Source organism: Salarias fasciatus, chromosome 7 (genome assembly GCF_902148845.1).
Source record: "Salarias fasciatus chromosome 7, fSalaFa1.1, whole genome shotgun sequence".
Classification (NCBI taxonomy): domain Eukaryota; kingdom Metazoa; phylum Chordata; class Actinopteri; order Blenniiformes; family Blenniidae; genus Salarias; species Salarias fasciatus.
In genome coordinates this window covers 16,566,740-16,583,277 of record NC_043751.1, presented here as the reverse complement: position 1 = coordinate 16,583,277, position 16,538 = coordinate 16,566,740, and the positions used below count along the sequence as shown (strand labels likewise).

Below are 16,538 nucleotides of genomic sequence, written 5' to 3'. Positions count from 1 at the left end.
ATTCAATTAAACAAAACTTCAGGGAGGAGCAGTGAACACACCCATCACATCACACAATGTAAACTGGCACTGTGCAGTATTTTATTGGGCTTCTTAATAAGTAAATACTTCTTTGAACTTGGATCTGTTTGTTTTAGCTTCATCATTGTATCTCTGTGTTTTCTCATTTTAATTGTTAATATTTACTCACTACTTAACTCGGTGTGGGAAATGGATGCTATTTTGGTCTGTTTTTATACACAAGTCTGCAGGAAATCATAATATCCCTGAGGGAATTTGCCCAAAACCATCACTGAAGTTTTATTTAGTGCATTATCATCAACTCAAAGCTCATCATCACGTGAAAAAAATTTCCCGCACGAGTCGGAAGGCCTCGTCATCCTCTGCTGCACCTGCTGGCGTCTGTGACGGCTGCTTTCTTTTCTCTGTCTCCACATCTGGGTTTGGTAGCTGACCTCGGTCCTGATCGGGTTCTGACCTCTGACCCTTGGATCCAGCATGCCGCCAGCCCTCGGCGTACGGCAATGTCTCCATCTCGGTAACGTCCAGGTCTGTTTCTGAAACACACGTTGCATCGAGGTCTTCACTGCAGTCTGTCGTTTCATCAGAGGTCTTTGTCGTCGGCTTTGTTGTTTTCTGTAAAACGATGGGTTCATCTTTCTTTTGTGGGGAGTCCTTTGGCTTCTCCTCAACCTGTGTGCATGTTACAGAGAGGATAAGGTTAGGATCTTTAAGGATTTGAAGTGGCTGTTGATGGTGGCGCCGGCTGTATTTTAAACATCCCCATCCACCTTTTACACCACTGATTCTCCCTGCAGGCAAAGACAGCAACAACACTGAAAAACATCTGCAGCCAAACACTTCAGCCATGTTTCTAAAACACTGACAATGCAGGATCTGCAGGGGGGAGGGGGGATGGTGCGCGTGCCTCGGTGGGAATACGTCTGCTTAAAGTGACGTTTAAGGCATAGCGCCCCCACGCTTCAATGGTGAGGACAAGTACTGCATGCAGGCCGGCATCTTTATTGATGTGAAATCGTGATGCGCAAATCATACATTCAAATTGGCCTAATTCTGCATATGATCCATGATTATGATCATACAAAAATAATAATTTATTAAATGTCTATTAAATGAATACATCTACTGGCTGCAAAAAATGTAAATCAGCACATTTTAATAACATTTCAATCAGGAGTGACTCATGATTTCTTAAAGTAGTCAGGTTATGTGGTGCACACTACACGAGTAAAATTACTTACTTGGAAGATAAACTGATGAATGTACAAACACCAAAACACACTACAGTGATGAAGACTATGTGAGAGGTGGCAAATAACAAAGTAATTGTCCTATTTTTCTTTTAGTCAACAGTATTTAACACAAGTGCCTGTACTTAAAACTAAGATATTGTTTAATTAAAGTGCAGAAGTTGACAGATTTTATTGATAACCAGGTTACGCAATGGTTGAATGTGATGTAGTTTCTCAGAGGACAGTGCAGTGGTGTAGCTGAATGGCTTTCCCGTGCAGTGTTTGCACCTTTTCCCTGTGTGAGTATCCTGGCACTCCTAGTTACTCCCATTTATAGCCCCATGATTCCAAGCTGGCTAAATTACCCATAGGTGTGACCGTGAGTGCGTGTGATCAACTTGTCTCTGTGTTTGCCCTGGGATCGAACCACAACCTATTCAGGATGTATCATGTCTTTACCCATCATCAGCTGGGATGATGGGTGAAAGCGAGGCTCTCCAGTGTGCTGTGGTATAAACAAAACAAATAGATGGATATATAGCTTCTGGATCAAAAAACTCTTAAAAGTTAAAGTGCAATAAATAAATAAAGCTTTGCAATGCTCTCTACAGTTTTTTTTCCTTTAGTCGAATAATAAAAAAAAAGTTTTTAATTTTACAAGAAAGAGTTATAAATAGTTAAAGTACTTGTGGTATTTGGAGGGAGTTGGTTTTTAAGTCTGAATACAGCTACATGTATGGGCTGCTGAGTTTCTTTCCACATCTCCGTTTCCTTTCAAAGGTTGAACATGGAGAGAAACAGCACCACCTGCTGGTGAGTCCCGAGCAGCGCCTCCTGCCGGTCACCGTCTGTGAGATATGAGATCGCCGCTTCCACCAGCTCCTTCTCGTTCATGCAGTAAAATGCAGCCCTGAAAACAATCACTGAGTCAAAAAACACTTAAACAGCTCGAAGAAAAGCAAAGCTCGTGTCTTGTTTCCTCCATTCTCTACCTTGCAGCTTTGAGTTTTCTCCTGCTCTTCAGCGGCTGCTTCACTTCCTCCTTCCTCAATATCATCCATGAAGGCAGCGCGCGCTGTTTGTCTTCCATGTTGCCTTCAGGGACGCAGGGTTACATCACGAATTCTGTGATTTTTCTCACAAAAATCTATTCAACAACACTGAATGCAGGCGGACAAACAAAGGCGGTATACTCGCGTGATCACGTGGCTCGACAGGGCATGTAGCGCCCCCAAGCGAAGGAATAAATAAAGAACAACAAGCCGTTTTTAATGTTGCACTTCTATAGATTGACCACTAGTTGGCAGCAGAGCTGCAAATCCCTCATCATTTTGAACAGTTTGTTTTAAACAGACAGTAAAAATGGATTTTAAGATCCCAGTCAGCGCCTGCATTTTTTTTCATTGAAATATTAAGATATATTGATATTGAAAATTTGTACCAGAGGATGGTATCAAAGCAATGTATCTTGCTACCCCACATTTGAGATTTATTAACATATTAAGTTATGTCTTCATAACCTCTCCCTCCCCCACACACATACACACAAATTAAAACAGAAATAGTTAGTTGTAATGGGACAAAATAGGATATATATTACAAGTTAGAGATTAAAACGTCTCTTTGTTTTGATCGTATTTTCAGGGCTTGTATCTGCAGTTCAATCTGTTCAATCAATTTAGCTTCCCATTTGTTCAAAAATAAACACTTACACTTTATTTTCTCTCGACTAATTTTCATAAGGGTAAATGATATTTGCATCACTGCTGATGATCTCTGTTTTCTTATAGAGAAATACCTTTATCAAAACTGAAACCACAGTGTAAGCAGCACAGACAAAACCTGTAATTAAAATACCATTTTCTCGATACCACTTGCAGTATGTCTCCCAAAAATCAAATCTTACAGATATTATGTAAGAGTTCAAACCACATTTACGGGAATAACAAGAATTTTCTCTTGACACATTTGAAACTATGCTATTGTTTGCTGTCCCATCACAAGTTGCTCTTGAAACGCCCGTCTTTGCCCCGTTCGCCCCTAAAAGAAGCCCCGCCGATAATGGTATAGAAAGACTTCAACCTTGACTTCCAAATCTCTCTGTCTCTTTCTCCATACCCACTGACTACCATCCTCTTTCATGCTTACATAAACACACGCGCTGTAGTTTGTCGGGTTAATCAGGGTCGCCACTGGTGTGCCTTGTAATTAAAACTGCATTGGAAGCCTGATCATCCAAATTCACATCTCCCACAGTGGACTCTGTTGTCTCGGCTCAGCATCATTTGCTCTTACTAACAGAGTATTGCGCTGATTTACTTCTTCCCTTGTCACAAAGTTTTATTGAGGGAAATGAAATGAAACAAGTTACAACCGCAAATTAAAACACAATAAATCTGCTTCATTATGACTAAATCTCTTTATATTTTCCCCACTTGTTAAGAAAATCAGAATAGTTGTTGTTTTCTCATATTCTCTGAGCATATAGTGAAATATGGACAGATTTGAACTCTGTACCTTCTTCATACTCGCCATCCATGCATGTAGAATCTATTCTGGTAGTACAACACATTTATTTCCTCCTCCTGTCCTCCCTCTTCCCTCTCTCTGTCCTTTGATCACACTCTCAAAGACGGATGTTCAAAACAACCTTGTTATCAACTCTCACTTTCTGTCACTTTGTACCCAAAGCTGCCATCTCTCACTCAGGCCTTTTAATTATGCCTCTAAAGCCCCTTCCTACAAGTGCTTAGGCCTTGATTGCAAAGACCAGCTTTGTATATTTGACTAAATTAAAAAGTGGAGAGAAAGGGTGGGGAAAAAAAGAAAAAAACTTGTGGCAAAGAGCATGTTAACAGTCAGATGCATGCCGAATATTATTTTTTTTTTCTTAAAGCCTCCATCTTCAGTGTATTAGTACAGCATATAATCAAAGGACCTGAATTTGTGAAAGAAAAATCCTCAGCCTCTCTCAGAGTGTTATTATTTACAGCAGATGGCTCTCCCCAGAAGCACAAAATAAGTGTATTACTGACCCACATATTTTTTTTATACATATGGATTGCTGTTTTTCATGCAACACTCCCGTTTTTTTTTGCTTTTTAAGACCAAGTAAAACACATGATTAGAAAGTAACATGAGGGTCCCAAACAGATCTCTGGAAAAGTGAATCCCAGCTCAGCTCATAGTAAAAAAAAAAAAACAACAAAGGCACAGAATAATTTAAACTCATAATTGTTGATATATCTACTCCATCACAGGTTAAAAAGATTTTAATGTTAAAATATATTTGAGGAACCTAAAGTAACACTGGGCTCATCCTGCTACAGGCTTGCTGCCACATCCACAGATCAGGCGGTGCTAAGAAGATTTCTGTTCGCTAATGGGGAAAATCTTGTCTCTGCTTTTCTCGCATGCTGAATTTATGGGTCAAACATGGCCAAGATGTCTGTTAACTCACAGTTTGTTTTTGTTGTTTTACACCAGTTTGATGGGAGTTCGGAGTAATGAGCTTTAGTTTTTGGAAACATGCAGATTTGATAACTTCCTTTGAATTTCAGTTCTGCAGACCTGTGGACTGGATGAGCTGATGGGGAAAAAGACTCTTATGATCATTTTACCAATCTGCTTCCTGTTTTTCCACAGTGTTTTTGTCACATGTTACTGCAACTCTGAGGACCCTCACTTGGTTATGAAGCAGACTAATCTTATAGTTGCCTTCCTGGGCTTAAGCCTGCTTGGAGTAAGGGTCATCGCCATTGGCCATCTGTCCCAGAACCCTCCTTGTGATTGGCCATATGGCGTACGAGATTTAGGGGGAGTGAAATATTTAAATTGAATGAAGGTAAGGTTACTGTTCAAAGAGTGAACCTGATTCAGGTTTCAGTGCACATGTGTGTTGCTGTTGTTTTCTCGATGAAAAAAAAAAAAAAAAAAAGATCATGACCTCCATGTGCCATGCTGCTGCTTTCTGGTTCTGTGATGGATGTTTTCACAGGTTTAAGATGATTGTGAAGCACAGTTTTCAAATCTTTTATGTTCTTCTGAGAAAAGTGTGTGTACATGTCTCTCAGATGATTTAGGAGGTTAAGGGGGTCTTATACTAGAACTCACATGTACATTTTATGTACAGATTACAGATTTTGGTAAAGCAGAGCCATAATGACAGACAGCGAGCTTGAAAAGTGAACCGCTTGGTGCCTCACACAGTTGTTTTGCAAAGGATTTACCTTCAGGTTGCACTGAGGTCATATAGCCTACTATATCTATTCTTCGGCATACGTCCAAATGAGGTCATTCTTCATTCATTCCTTCATTTCTTCATCTAATCTGTTGAACCTGAGATAAAAATAGAGGAGTTCAGCATTCGCTCTCCCGGCAACATGATATCACATACGTCTAGGAATAGGACATCTGTGTTTACTCTCAGTGGCTGCCGTCTCTAAGGACAATGTGGCTTTGGATCTAAGCTGGCTGTTATGTAAGGACTCATTTATGGGGATGATTACGCCTCAAGTTGAATTTTTGTATAGATCATGTTTTTTTTTTGACAAACAACATTTAAGGAAAAGTGAATGTGACTCCCACTGCTCCTAAAAAAAAAAAAAAGAAAAAGCTTTCATCGCCACACCAGATGCACCGTGCTGGTCCCCTCAGATGAGCGTGGGATTTAACGCACTGGTCCTTGCATGAGGGCGATTAGTTGTGACATAATCTACAGTTGTAACATCCAATGTCCGGCGGCAATAAAATCTACAGAGCAAAATAGTGTGTGAGGACAAAGAGAATCAATGCGGTGATAAATGAAGAGTCGGTCGGATCCAGCAATCTGTTCCACTCTATTAAATTCGGGACTTGTGGGTCACTGTGCTTCCTCATCAGCAGTAATAGGCCAAATCCACAGGGATTTCCTGCCAGTCACAGACTGGTCGTGGTATCTTAATGACTTTTCCTCTGAAGCTGATAAAAAGTGATTTTTCTCCCCCTCCAAAGTTCATTAATCTGTTGTGTTTTCCAGTGACAAACAGATCAAGCAACAGTGGGAAAGATTTAAGGCGAGTCCAGACTGTATTGCTGTGGCGCTAATGTGTTTAGTCAGTGAGCCTGGAGGACGGCTTCCCCCTGCTCTTCCATACTTCAGCTGTGGTCGTGCTGTAATCCATGACCTTAAGATGAACTTCTGTCTGAGTGCTCGCCGATATTTTCAGACGGAGACACACATTCTTAGTACATACTTATTTCATGTGTCCTTTCACAATAAGAACAATGAAAACAAAGAATAGAGGGAAAATTAAACTCCCCAAGCAGTGCCACTGGATTTACTGAACCGTAGACTCTGCCAAATTAAAGATGTAAATTTCACCCCCAAGTAAGAGCTAATATGAACAATCACTTTGCTGGTTAAGACTCTAATCAAAATGCTAATTCTAATCCTGGTAAATGAACAGTTTTGAATACATTATTCTCCCTCAGTTCGCCTCTGCTCTCCTCATGGTGGTGACCTCAGGTCAATGATAACCGCCACATTACCGTGCAGAAACAGCATTTGATCCAACCAACACAAATTTGAAAAATAGGATTAATTTCATGCATGCACACATGCAAAAAGAATAAAAACTGCAGAAAATCTGAGAAAAAAAAATTACCTCAAAGATTAAGTTTTTTCCAGTAATCTCACTTCCTGCTACCTGATGTTCTGGAGCTTTTCTGATGTCGAAGTTTGCATGATCCATTAACTGCTAAAAAGAAGTTGCAAAACTTCAGTTTGACAGAAAAGTACATAATATATAGCAACCAACACTTGAAGCCTGACCTTATTCAAAACAGGTTTTTGTGACATTCACATCATAAGATAATTGAATTATGGGTGAATATATGTCAGGGGGGACTGATTACATGGAGAAAACATATCTGGTGAATCTAACAAATCAGAAGAGTCACAGTTCTGCAGTATTATGAGACCACATCAGAAAACCTCAAGGTCACCTCAGTGTTGCCAAATATTTCCCAAAATTACAATAACTCTCAGGGGGGGCTCAAAGAAAAATGCAGTTCTTCGTCTGGCTTGGGGTTACTACGGCACAAAGCTTCCCGCTGGTAGCAGCAGGAGCAGCTTCGCAACTTTACTCTCCACTTTGATCCCCCTCTCCGTCAGACCTCTGAAACCTCGGCTTTCCAGGGCTCACATCACTTCAGAAGAAGCGGGGCGAGACATCAACCTGGTTGCCGTGGAAACAGATGCAGATTTGAATACCCTTGATGTCTGGTAAAGGTGCATGTATATTAGTTTACTTGTGGCTTTAGCGACCAGCGACCAACAGATGGACCGTGAGCTGCCAACTGGTTGGATGTTTGTGGAGTCTCTCGCTGTTTTTCTCTGCAGTTTGAAAGTCTCTCCGCTCAGGAGGAGGTAGATCTACAAACCAAGCATCTCTGAAGAAATTAATGATTCATGCCTCTTTGAGACAACGCTCACTCTGTGATCAGTCCCCAGTGAACGGTGCTCCTTTTAAACTTGAGGCCAAATGATGCAACTTTATGATTGCGCATATTTTGTGAGTGTGACTTGGGCGCTTCTGTCTCCTGCTGAATTAATTCCCCCTCAGGTTGTCACACTGCAGAGTGGGAAAAAGACTCGGTTCCACCTTGGAGCGGAGTTTACAGGAGGCTCCCAGGCTCTGGGATGTCAAACGTGAAGATTTCTGTGTTTCTCAGGAAACTTTGGCAGCAGTTGCTCTCTGATATTAGAGAGGAAATATGAGAGATAATATGAGAGAACATAATATAAATGTGTATAACAGTGGTGAATGATTGATCAGATGACACCTGTTAATGGCAGCTATATAAAAATTCTATAGTTTTTTTTTTCTTTCTTACCAACTTTTAATGCAAACAAATGATAACCACATTAACAATAACTCTGAAAGCGACTGCAGCACATGAGGACAGACTCAAACTTATAGTCAGGCCCATGAATAATTTACCATTAACACAATTTTTTGCATTTTGTCTCTTTACACTTCAAAAAACAGATTTGAAACGAAATGGTCGAGATGTTTTTGATGTGTAGACTTTCCACTTTAATTTGAAGGAATTTTCCTGCAAATCATCTACCTCTCCAGTGTAACTGAAGTAACGTATCCAAAGAAGTTAAATATTGACAATGTTGTGACTTCTTTCAAAAAATGTCACTGGTGACTTTTGGAACTTTCGTTCAGACCGACATTTTAGATTGCCTTAAAAACCGACTCCATGAGAGGTGGCCTAAAATGATGGAGTCAAGTTTGTGATCAGAATTGAGGTTTCCAGTGCCAACAGGTCACCATGTGGCTATTTCATGACATATTTTCCACTTCAAAATGTCCCCAGCAATATTACCCAATGACCAAATTCAATGAAAAAGCAGCCATGCAGCTATATTCTGGGAAAATTCCACACACGTTTATTTAGCTCACATCTATGTGAACTCTGACTCAACTCAGCACTTTGAAAGTCTTCCTAACAAATCAAAAGCTGAACTTGTGAGACACGTATTGCTCAGCTGATGTACTCTGGTGATTTGCTGATATAGGGTCTGTCACATGAACAGTACTGTCAAAGTGTGGAAGTGAAATGCAAATATAGGTGGAATATATTATATCAGAATACATTTCTTATCTGCACCACGGCATCTGTCGGAGTGTGTCTGGCTGCCAGGAACCAGGCTGCTCTTTTCCATCTCTGAGAGCAAAGCTACTGATTTAAAGCAATTACAATCATCTACAAGGGCACAAATCTGCCAGTGGACAAGGTGACAGGTTCTGTCATTAAAAGGCAACACATCAAAGGAAAAGAATCTCCATCCCACCAGTTCTTGGCACCCATTTTCATCTTTCCCCGGCTCCAGCCAGCTTCTTAGGGCTTTCTGTGATTAGTATCCTTGGAGAAGAATGACAGAGTGGTGGAGGGGATGCACCCTGCTCGCTGCTCTGCATAAAAATGCACAGCAGGGTGTGAAATCTCTCTGGATTACTATGCATTGAGAGACTTATGTCCTGTGAGCTTTTAGGCACAAGAGCAGTGTGTGTGTGTGTGTGTGAGAGAGAGAGAGAGTGTGCGTGCGTGTGTGTCCTTCTGGACGTTTCCCCTCCCGAATAAGCTAATTAAATCTCAAGAAAAAAGGAATCTCAATTTAATTCATCAGAATGCCAAACAGGTTGTGGGAGGATTATCATATCGCTCATTACTCACATGCGGCGCCGCGCATGCGCGGTGGCCGCAGCCCTCCGTCCAGCGCCAATTGAGCTCAATCTTAAAAACCGCAAGCAGCCGCAGACAGATCATCCGTTCATTTGAGAGGGCGAGTCTGAGTCTGATGCTCACTGAGCTCTGCGTCTCTGCCCCGGAGGACTGCGCTCCTCTGACATGTCCACTCCAAAGGGAAAAGACCGAGGATGAATCAGAAGTTCACCAGCTTTTCTTTTTTTTTCTTTTCACTCTCTCTCTCCCTCTCCTTCTCTCTCTCACTCCTCCAGAAGCCTCCATCCTCTTGACCAGTGAGATTAGGATGAAAAGGTGAAAGTTGGATTTTGTAATTCAGTAATACGCGATAATCCGTGCCACTGATTTAAAAGGGGATGTTAGGGAAGCACACTTGGTCAAGTTGGAAGTCAAATCTGCGATCTCAGCCTTAAGGATGCGTTCAGGTGAGTGGAATCATCCATCTGCTCTATTTGGTAAAATTGTGCTTTTTTTTTCCCTCCCTGTATCTGGTAAGACTTGGAAACGCAGCACTCAATATATTCCATAACCCCTTTTTAAAAATTCTATCTTCATAGCTCATAAACTTTATCTGTACTTCACAGTCTGCAGCAATCTGTGTGATGGGTTTTTGTTGTTGGCAGACGAACTGTTGGCTTTGTTGGTGAAGTTTGTGCTGCAGAGAGATGCCTGGTGCTGAAGTGACAGCTCCATCAGCAGGGCTGCGTGCACCACGCTCCCTGGCTCCGAACGCAAACAGACATTTTTGCATGAAAGGCTGTAAATGTCTTCAAAGTGGGAAATCTGTTTTTCTTTTCTGTTTTGTCGGTGGTGGCTCGGTGCCTGGACAGGAGGGGGATTTGGGCTGCTGCTGCTGCTGCTGCTGTCTCAGTCCCTCCTCCTCTCACCCAGAGTATGATCTCTGTGCTGTTTTGACACTGAGCACAAAAACAACAACAACACATTAAGTCTACCTTACTGTGTTGTGGCAGTAAAAGGTTGCGACTACATATTTTGCTATGAAGTGATTCAACAAATTCCTCCATATAGTGATCCCAAAATCACTATATTTTATTGAATAATAATAATTGTTATTATTTATTATTTTTATTTCATTTTCAACTTGCCTTTTCCTATTAATCTGTTCATGTTTGGTATGTATGTATATGTTCTGGTCATTTACATGTTATATTTAATACATATTTCTGTCTGTAAATATATCTGCTCATGGTTAACTGTTTATGAAACTGTCTGTCTAAGCAGGGACAACCTGCAGACCCCCTATTGATGTTAACAAGGAAAAAAAAAGGCTATTCAGGTTTCAGATTTCGGTTTGATTTTCCTCCGTCTCCAGCTGTCACACACAGCCAGTGTGCTGTTCAAGTATCCGCAGTCTTCAGTGCGACTGCTGGTTTGTGTTTGTCACAGCAACAAGCCGACATGCCACTTTGGTGAAAACTCAAATGTTTAGCAGTGTGGTAGCCGTGGGTCGGATGATCTATTTAGGTCACGTTTTATGTAATGTGTTCAAACGTGGCAGAAGATCTGAAATCATGACACATGTTTTTTCTTATTTTTTTATTATTTACCATTTGATGGCCCTGCAACAGCGCTGTAGCACACACTCAGGACTTGCAGACTGTAAACAGTTTTCATGCACCGTGTGTGACACATAAACCTTTGGTTAAGGGAAAGCACTTCCTATAATAAATAGCAGCAGGAGTTCAGTAAGCAGATGGTAGTAGCAGTGTGTCCTTATTCTCTCCCTGTAAAGCGCTGAGCTGCACACCCCTGGCCTGGCCCGGCCCGGTGTATACATTCACAGACTCTGCTGAGTACAATGAGAAAACAAGCATAGACACACAAATCCTGCTAAGCTGCCTCTCCCTTTCTTTTATTCCTTGATTGTGCCCTTCCTCTGTCGGCTTCTTATACAGTCTGGATATTTCTCCTATTCATTGAGGAGGGATTTGCTCTGGCACAAAAGATTAAAGGTAAGATTGTTATCTCCATTGTCCTCCTTTGATAGGCGGACTGCATATACAGTTACATGCCGTAATGCAGTTCCGGATTACTGTATTTGATACAGAATTATGCAGCGGTTTGCGCACCGGCAGTCTTTGTGCAGCTCGTCTCTGGCCTCATGTACCCTCTCTGTTGCCATATCCCGGGCAGATGGAGGTGCTCCACCTAAAGATTCAGTCAAACCTTCTCAGCGGCCGCACCACGCCCGCCACTGTGGAAACTGGGTACGGAACGCAGAGGGCGGCACCTTCAGTTCCCCAAACTACCCCAAGACGTACCCCCCAAACAAGGAGTGCCTGTATGTCCTGGAAGGTAACCAAGAGCAGACACTGAGCCCGGTCATTTCACTGCTGAGGGGAAAAAAACAAAAACAAATCCAATTTCTGATTTTTTTTTTTTATTGTTGAAGTTATTTTTTTTTTGTCTGAGTTTATTTGTGAGTTCCATTAAAAAAAATGATTTGTAATCTTATATAGCAGGGGTGCATCATCTTTCCTTTCAATTCTGTCTACTCTTTCTATTTTTTTTTTCTTTTCTGAATCACCTCGATGACAGCAGTCGTTCTTTTCACAGCTCAGCCCCGCCAGAGGATAGAGCTGCTGTTCGACAAGGCCTTTTTCATCGAGGCGTCATTTGAGTGTCGTTTCGACCACATCGAGGTGCGGGACGGCCCCTTCAGCTTCTCCCCGCTCATCAATCGTTTCTGCGGCACGGCCTGTCCGGGGCTGGTCCTCTCCAGCGGGCGCTTCATGTGGATCCGCTTCTTCAGCGACGAGGAGCTGGAGGGGACCGGCTTCCAGGTCCAGTACAGCTTTACAGCAGGTGATTAGAATGCAGCGGCTGCCTGCTGCATGGAGATGTTCTTACGGCAGTGTGCAGGCGCTCACTGAATCTCCATCTTGTCATCATGCTTGAATGATTCTTCAATCAAATGTCTGTCAAATCAAATCTGCGCTCTGAACGATGATGCAATTTATATCATGACATGTCACTGTCTTCTCCTCTGATTTCTCCCCGAAGACCCAGAATTCCATCTGCATGTGGGAGGACTCTTAAACCCAATCCCAGGTAATGTTTAAACCCGTCTAAATCTTTAAAGTAATCCATGAAGCGGCAGTTCCCGCTCGCTGAGATCTTCTGTTTTGTGCTTCAGTGTGTGTTTTCACCCTCTCTGCCTCTTTGTTTCGACCTTTCTGTGACTGTCTGTGAGGCAGATTGTCAGTTCGAGCTTACTGGGGCAGATGGCGTGATCCGTTCCAGTCAAGTGGAAGAGGAATATAAAGTGAAGCCTGACCAAGCAGTGGACTGCATCTGGACCATCCGAGCGCCGACAAAGAACAGGGTGTGACATGCAGCATTTGCATTCTACCCAGCCGACTACAGAGAAGTGCAACTTCCTCTCTTATGAGTGTTCGTATCGAGATTAAATAAGAGTGAGGTGGAAAAAATAGAACTCACTTCTCCGCAAAATTAAGTTGAGGAAAGGGGATGTGATTCATTGGGAACAAAGTGACAACCGCGGAGTGTTTTGAAAGATGAGCCTCAAGCCTGGAGCTCATTTCACATCCTGTATTCTCTCTTTTTTTTCACCCCACTCATCTGTTGCGATTCATCTTTCTTATATCCTTTTTTTTATATATATAATCACAGGCGCAGACATGCAAATGTCAAAATGGCAGACAAGTTTGTTTTTCATTATTCGTCATCAAATATTTCCCGACAGTGCATCAACAGCTTGAACATATGTGCTGATAATCCAGCAATCTGCATAAGTACAGATGGAGTAGAGCTCGGTCGCAGTGATGTATATTTGATCCTTCACTGCAGTCAAAAAATGACTCAACTTCTCTCGGCACACAAGAATCTATGAAGCCATGTATTTAACTGTATTTCTCCCCTTATTCCAGATTTACCTGCGATTCTTGGAATACCAGATGGAGAACTCAAACGAGTGTAAGAAGAACTTTGTGGCTGTTTATGATGGCAGCAGTGCCATTGAGGACCTGAAGGTAATATAAAAATAACCTTAAAACGAAGAATCTCTCTGTGCGGCTCTTCATGTGCTTTGGGGTGTGTTCCTCTCTCCCTCTGCTCTACAACACGACTCACCTTTCATTTCTTTCCATTTGCTGCTCAGCATTAATCTCATATTTCGAGTCCCAAATATCTGGCAACTGTCGTACAGACCTTGACCTCACTGAGACTACACACAAGCAGCACGATGAGAGAAAACGGTGTGTGGTTTCTTTCAGGCTAAGTTTTGTAGTACAGTAGCTAACGACATCATGCTGGACACCGGCGTGGGGGTGGTGAGGATGTGGGCAGACGAGACCAGTCGTCTCAGCCGCTTCCGGATGCTGTTCACTTCTTTCGCTGACCGTGAGTTTCTCCTTCAGACCGCCCCTCCTCGCTGCTGTCACCTTAGATTTTTTCTGACGTCCCCGCTGTTTCCTTACTGCGGCCGTAGCTCCGATGCGTGATTGCATTAGTAATAGCACATTATTGCAAATTTTTTATTCATTTTAAATGGAGTCATAACCCTCTGATATTACCACAATTCACCAGAATCTTTTAAAAATGCGACACCATGGCACGGCCCTGACTGTGGATCGCAAACGAGGGAATCTTGAGTCTCCTTTGCTCTCATCGGAGTCTCCAGATACGCTCCTCTGACTGAACCAGCCTGTGTTTGTGTTTCAGCACCCTGTGCAGCCAGTGCTTTCTTTTGCCACAGTAACATGTGCATCAACACCTCTCTGGTGTGCAACGGCATTCAGAACTGTGTCTTTCCTTGGGATGAAAGCAACTGCAAAGGTACCTCAGCTTTTTCTAAAGCCGCTGCACTGTGCTATGCTATGTGTGTGTGTGTGTGTGTGTGTTGTAATGGTAATATGACTCGTGTCACGCTGGACCTCCTTGAGGATCTGTGATGATAATTCTGCACAGACACCAGCGTGTGAGTAAACACTGGCGCGTTTCAAAGCAAAGAGAGCATCAATGAAAAATCTACTCTTGGCAGAGAAATCACAGCCTCATCATCGTTGACATGTTTCCAACTAAAAGTCCTTCGAGGCTGCTCGGCTTGATAAGTAGAACCTAAGCACCTCAGATGTTGTGGCGGTTGTTTATCAGCGCTCGGGCTTTTAGAGACGGCCCCCCTGCATTAATGCCCCGCACTCTAAAATACAGGCTGCCTCGACAGGGGCGGCAACAAGTAGATGACTGATGTCCTCTGAAAGCCCTCCTCATATTTCAACTTGTTTTTGTCGCTCTCTTCATCTCCATTGTCCAGAGAAAAAGAGCAAAAGTGTTTTTCTCCATATCAATAAAACTCACGGGACAATTATCTGTGTGTCTACGGGAGTAGTGCTGCTGCTCCTCATCGTCTCCATTCTGGTGCAAGTCAAGCAGCCGCGCAAAAAGGTGATTAAAATGGGCCGCCGTCAGATGGTTGAGTTTCACGCCGCAGAGAGTTGGCGTGGGGATTGATTGCGTTTAATCGCGTCTCGCAGGTGCTGGTGCGTAAAAACAATCCGTTCCAACGTGCTGAATTCCAGGAGGTTTTCGATCCTCCTCAGTATGAGCTCTTCACCCTCAGAGACAAGGTCGGTCTCACACGCCGCTGTCCGGACGTGCTCGTTTTGTCTTCGGAGGTTTGTCAGAATTAAAAAAAATGTTTTCTATTTTCAGGAGATGTCCGGTGACCTCGGGGAGTTGTCGGAGGAGCTTCAGTCCCTGCAGGTGCTCAGGAGGTCCTCGTCAGGATCTCGCTGCGTCCACGAACACCACTGCGGTTCCCAGGCCTCCATCAACTCCATCAAAGTCAGTCAAGGCGGCCACAGCCTGCACGGCCAGGGCTCCATGGAGCTGCCGCCCTTCAGGGGAGACTTCCAGAGCGCCTTGCCGCCGCTCAGGGACTTCAACAGCAGCCTGCGGAAGAAGAGCTGGCCCAGCATGAAGCAGGGCCGCGTGCAGGGCCACCACGGGATGGGGGACCGGGCGCCGGGGCGGCAGGACCGGGTGATGGAGGAGGACGAAGACGACGACGAGGACGGGAGGTACGACGTGTACGTGCGCAGAGCCGGAAACCGGAGAGGCTACGAAATGGCCCAGCAAAGATCTCTGTCGATGGACTTCTGAAGAGGAAACGGAGACTCTGAGACAGAATCCTGCAGCAACGGAAACAAAAGGGAGTCAAGAAGAAACAGAGAAGAGAGTCGCGGTCACTCGCCATTGTTTTCCACTTGTCTTCTTTGTAAGTTTGGAAAAACAAAACGTTAAAGAGCTCAGAGCGTCATGATACTTAAACACTGCCAAATCTATTAAGGAGCTCCATTTTCTTTTTTCTTTTTTTTTTTTTTGCAAAAGTACAGAAAACAAAAAACAAATAATTGTGGCGTGTAATGTTTGTTGTTTTTTGTTTTGTGGGTTTTTTGGGGGGTAAATCATTGTATTAAAATTACTTTTTTTTTTTACATGTTTTTCAACAATTTTGATGATTTTGAAGAAATACCTCACACCTTTAGTTTCATCTGATGATATTTAAAGTAAAAAAATAAACACTTTTTTAGAGCAGGGGTGATTCAACAAGCATAGCTTATTGGTTCTATTCCTAATGATTATTAAACACTTTATCTCTTTGCATATATTTTCTTCATCTATATATCATCTTATTTTATATCTGATAGTCTAAAGGTGTTTATATTTTTTTAAATTTCAGTTCATAACAATGCATGTACAGGCTCACTTCACAGAAGATTTCGTTCTCATTCACGGCAATAAAGATCTCGTTTATCGTTTATTTTTCCTGTTTAGTTTTACTTTCGGTTCCTGAAGCCGCAAATGAACCATGAGTTGATGTGAATTCCCACATGTTCTGCAAACAGGTGTACTGGTTAGAATTACCTTTACAAAACAAACTGGTAGCAATGTGTTTCATTGTGGGAACCACTACAGACTTATTTGGTCATTTTTTTTTTTAGATTTTAGTGGATGAGAAACCAGTCTTGACCTTTGACCTGT

General features: G+C 42.6%; 1 protein-coding gene across 2 annotated transcripts; it reads left to right on the top strand.

Annotated features, from left to right (window-relative positions):
- Positions 1–9,734: 9,734 nt before the first annotated feature.
- neto2b (neuropilin (NRP) and tolloid (TLL)-like 2b) lies at positions 9,735–15,700 on the top strand. Of its 2 annotated transcripts, none has more exons than XM_030097092.1 (12): positions 9,735–9,937; positions 11,429–11,485; positions 11,667–11,828; positions 12,090–12,338; positions 12,537–12,584; positions 12,731–12,858; positions 13,424–13,525; positions 13,769–13,895; positions 14,217–14,330; positions 14,884–14,939; positions 15,029–15,121; positions 15,207–15,700. In XM_030097092.1, exons 1-12 carry the CDS (start codon positions 9,928–9,930, stop codon positions 15,654–15,656), a joined length of 1,596 nt encoding a protein of 531 aa, XP_029952952.1. In that variant the 5' UTR covers positions 9,735–9,927; the 3' UTR covers positions 15,657–15,700. The 2 variants fall into 2 exon arrangements, with proteins under 2 accessions (XP_029952952.1, XP_029952951.1); XM_030097091.1 differs by having other exon boundaries at positions 14,809–14,939.
- Positions 15,701–16,538: the final 838 nt, after the last annotated feature.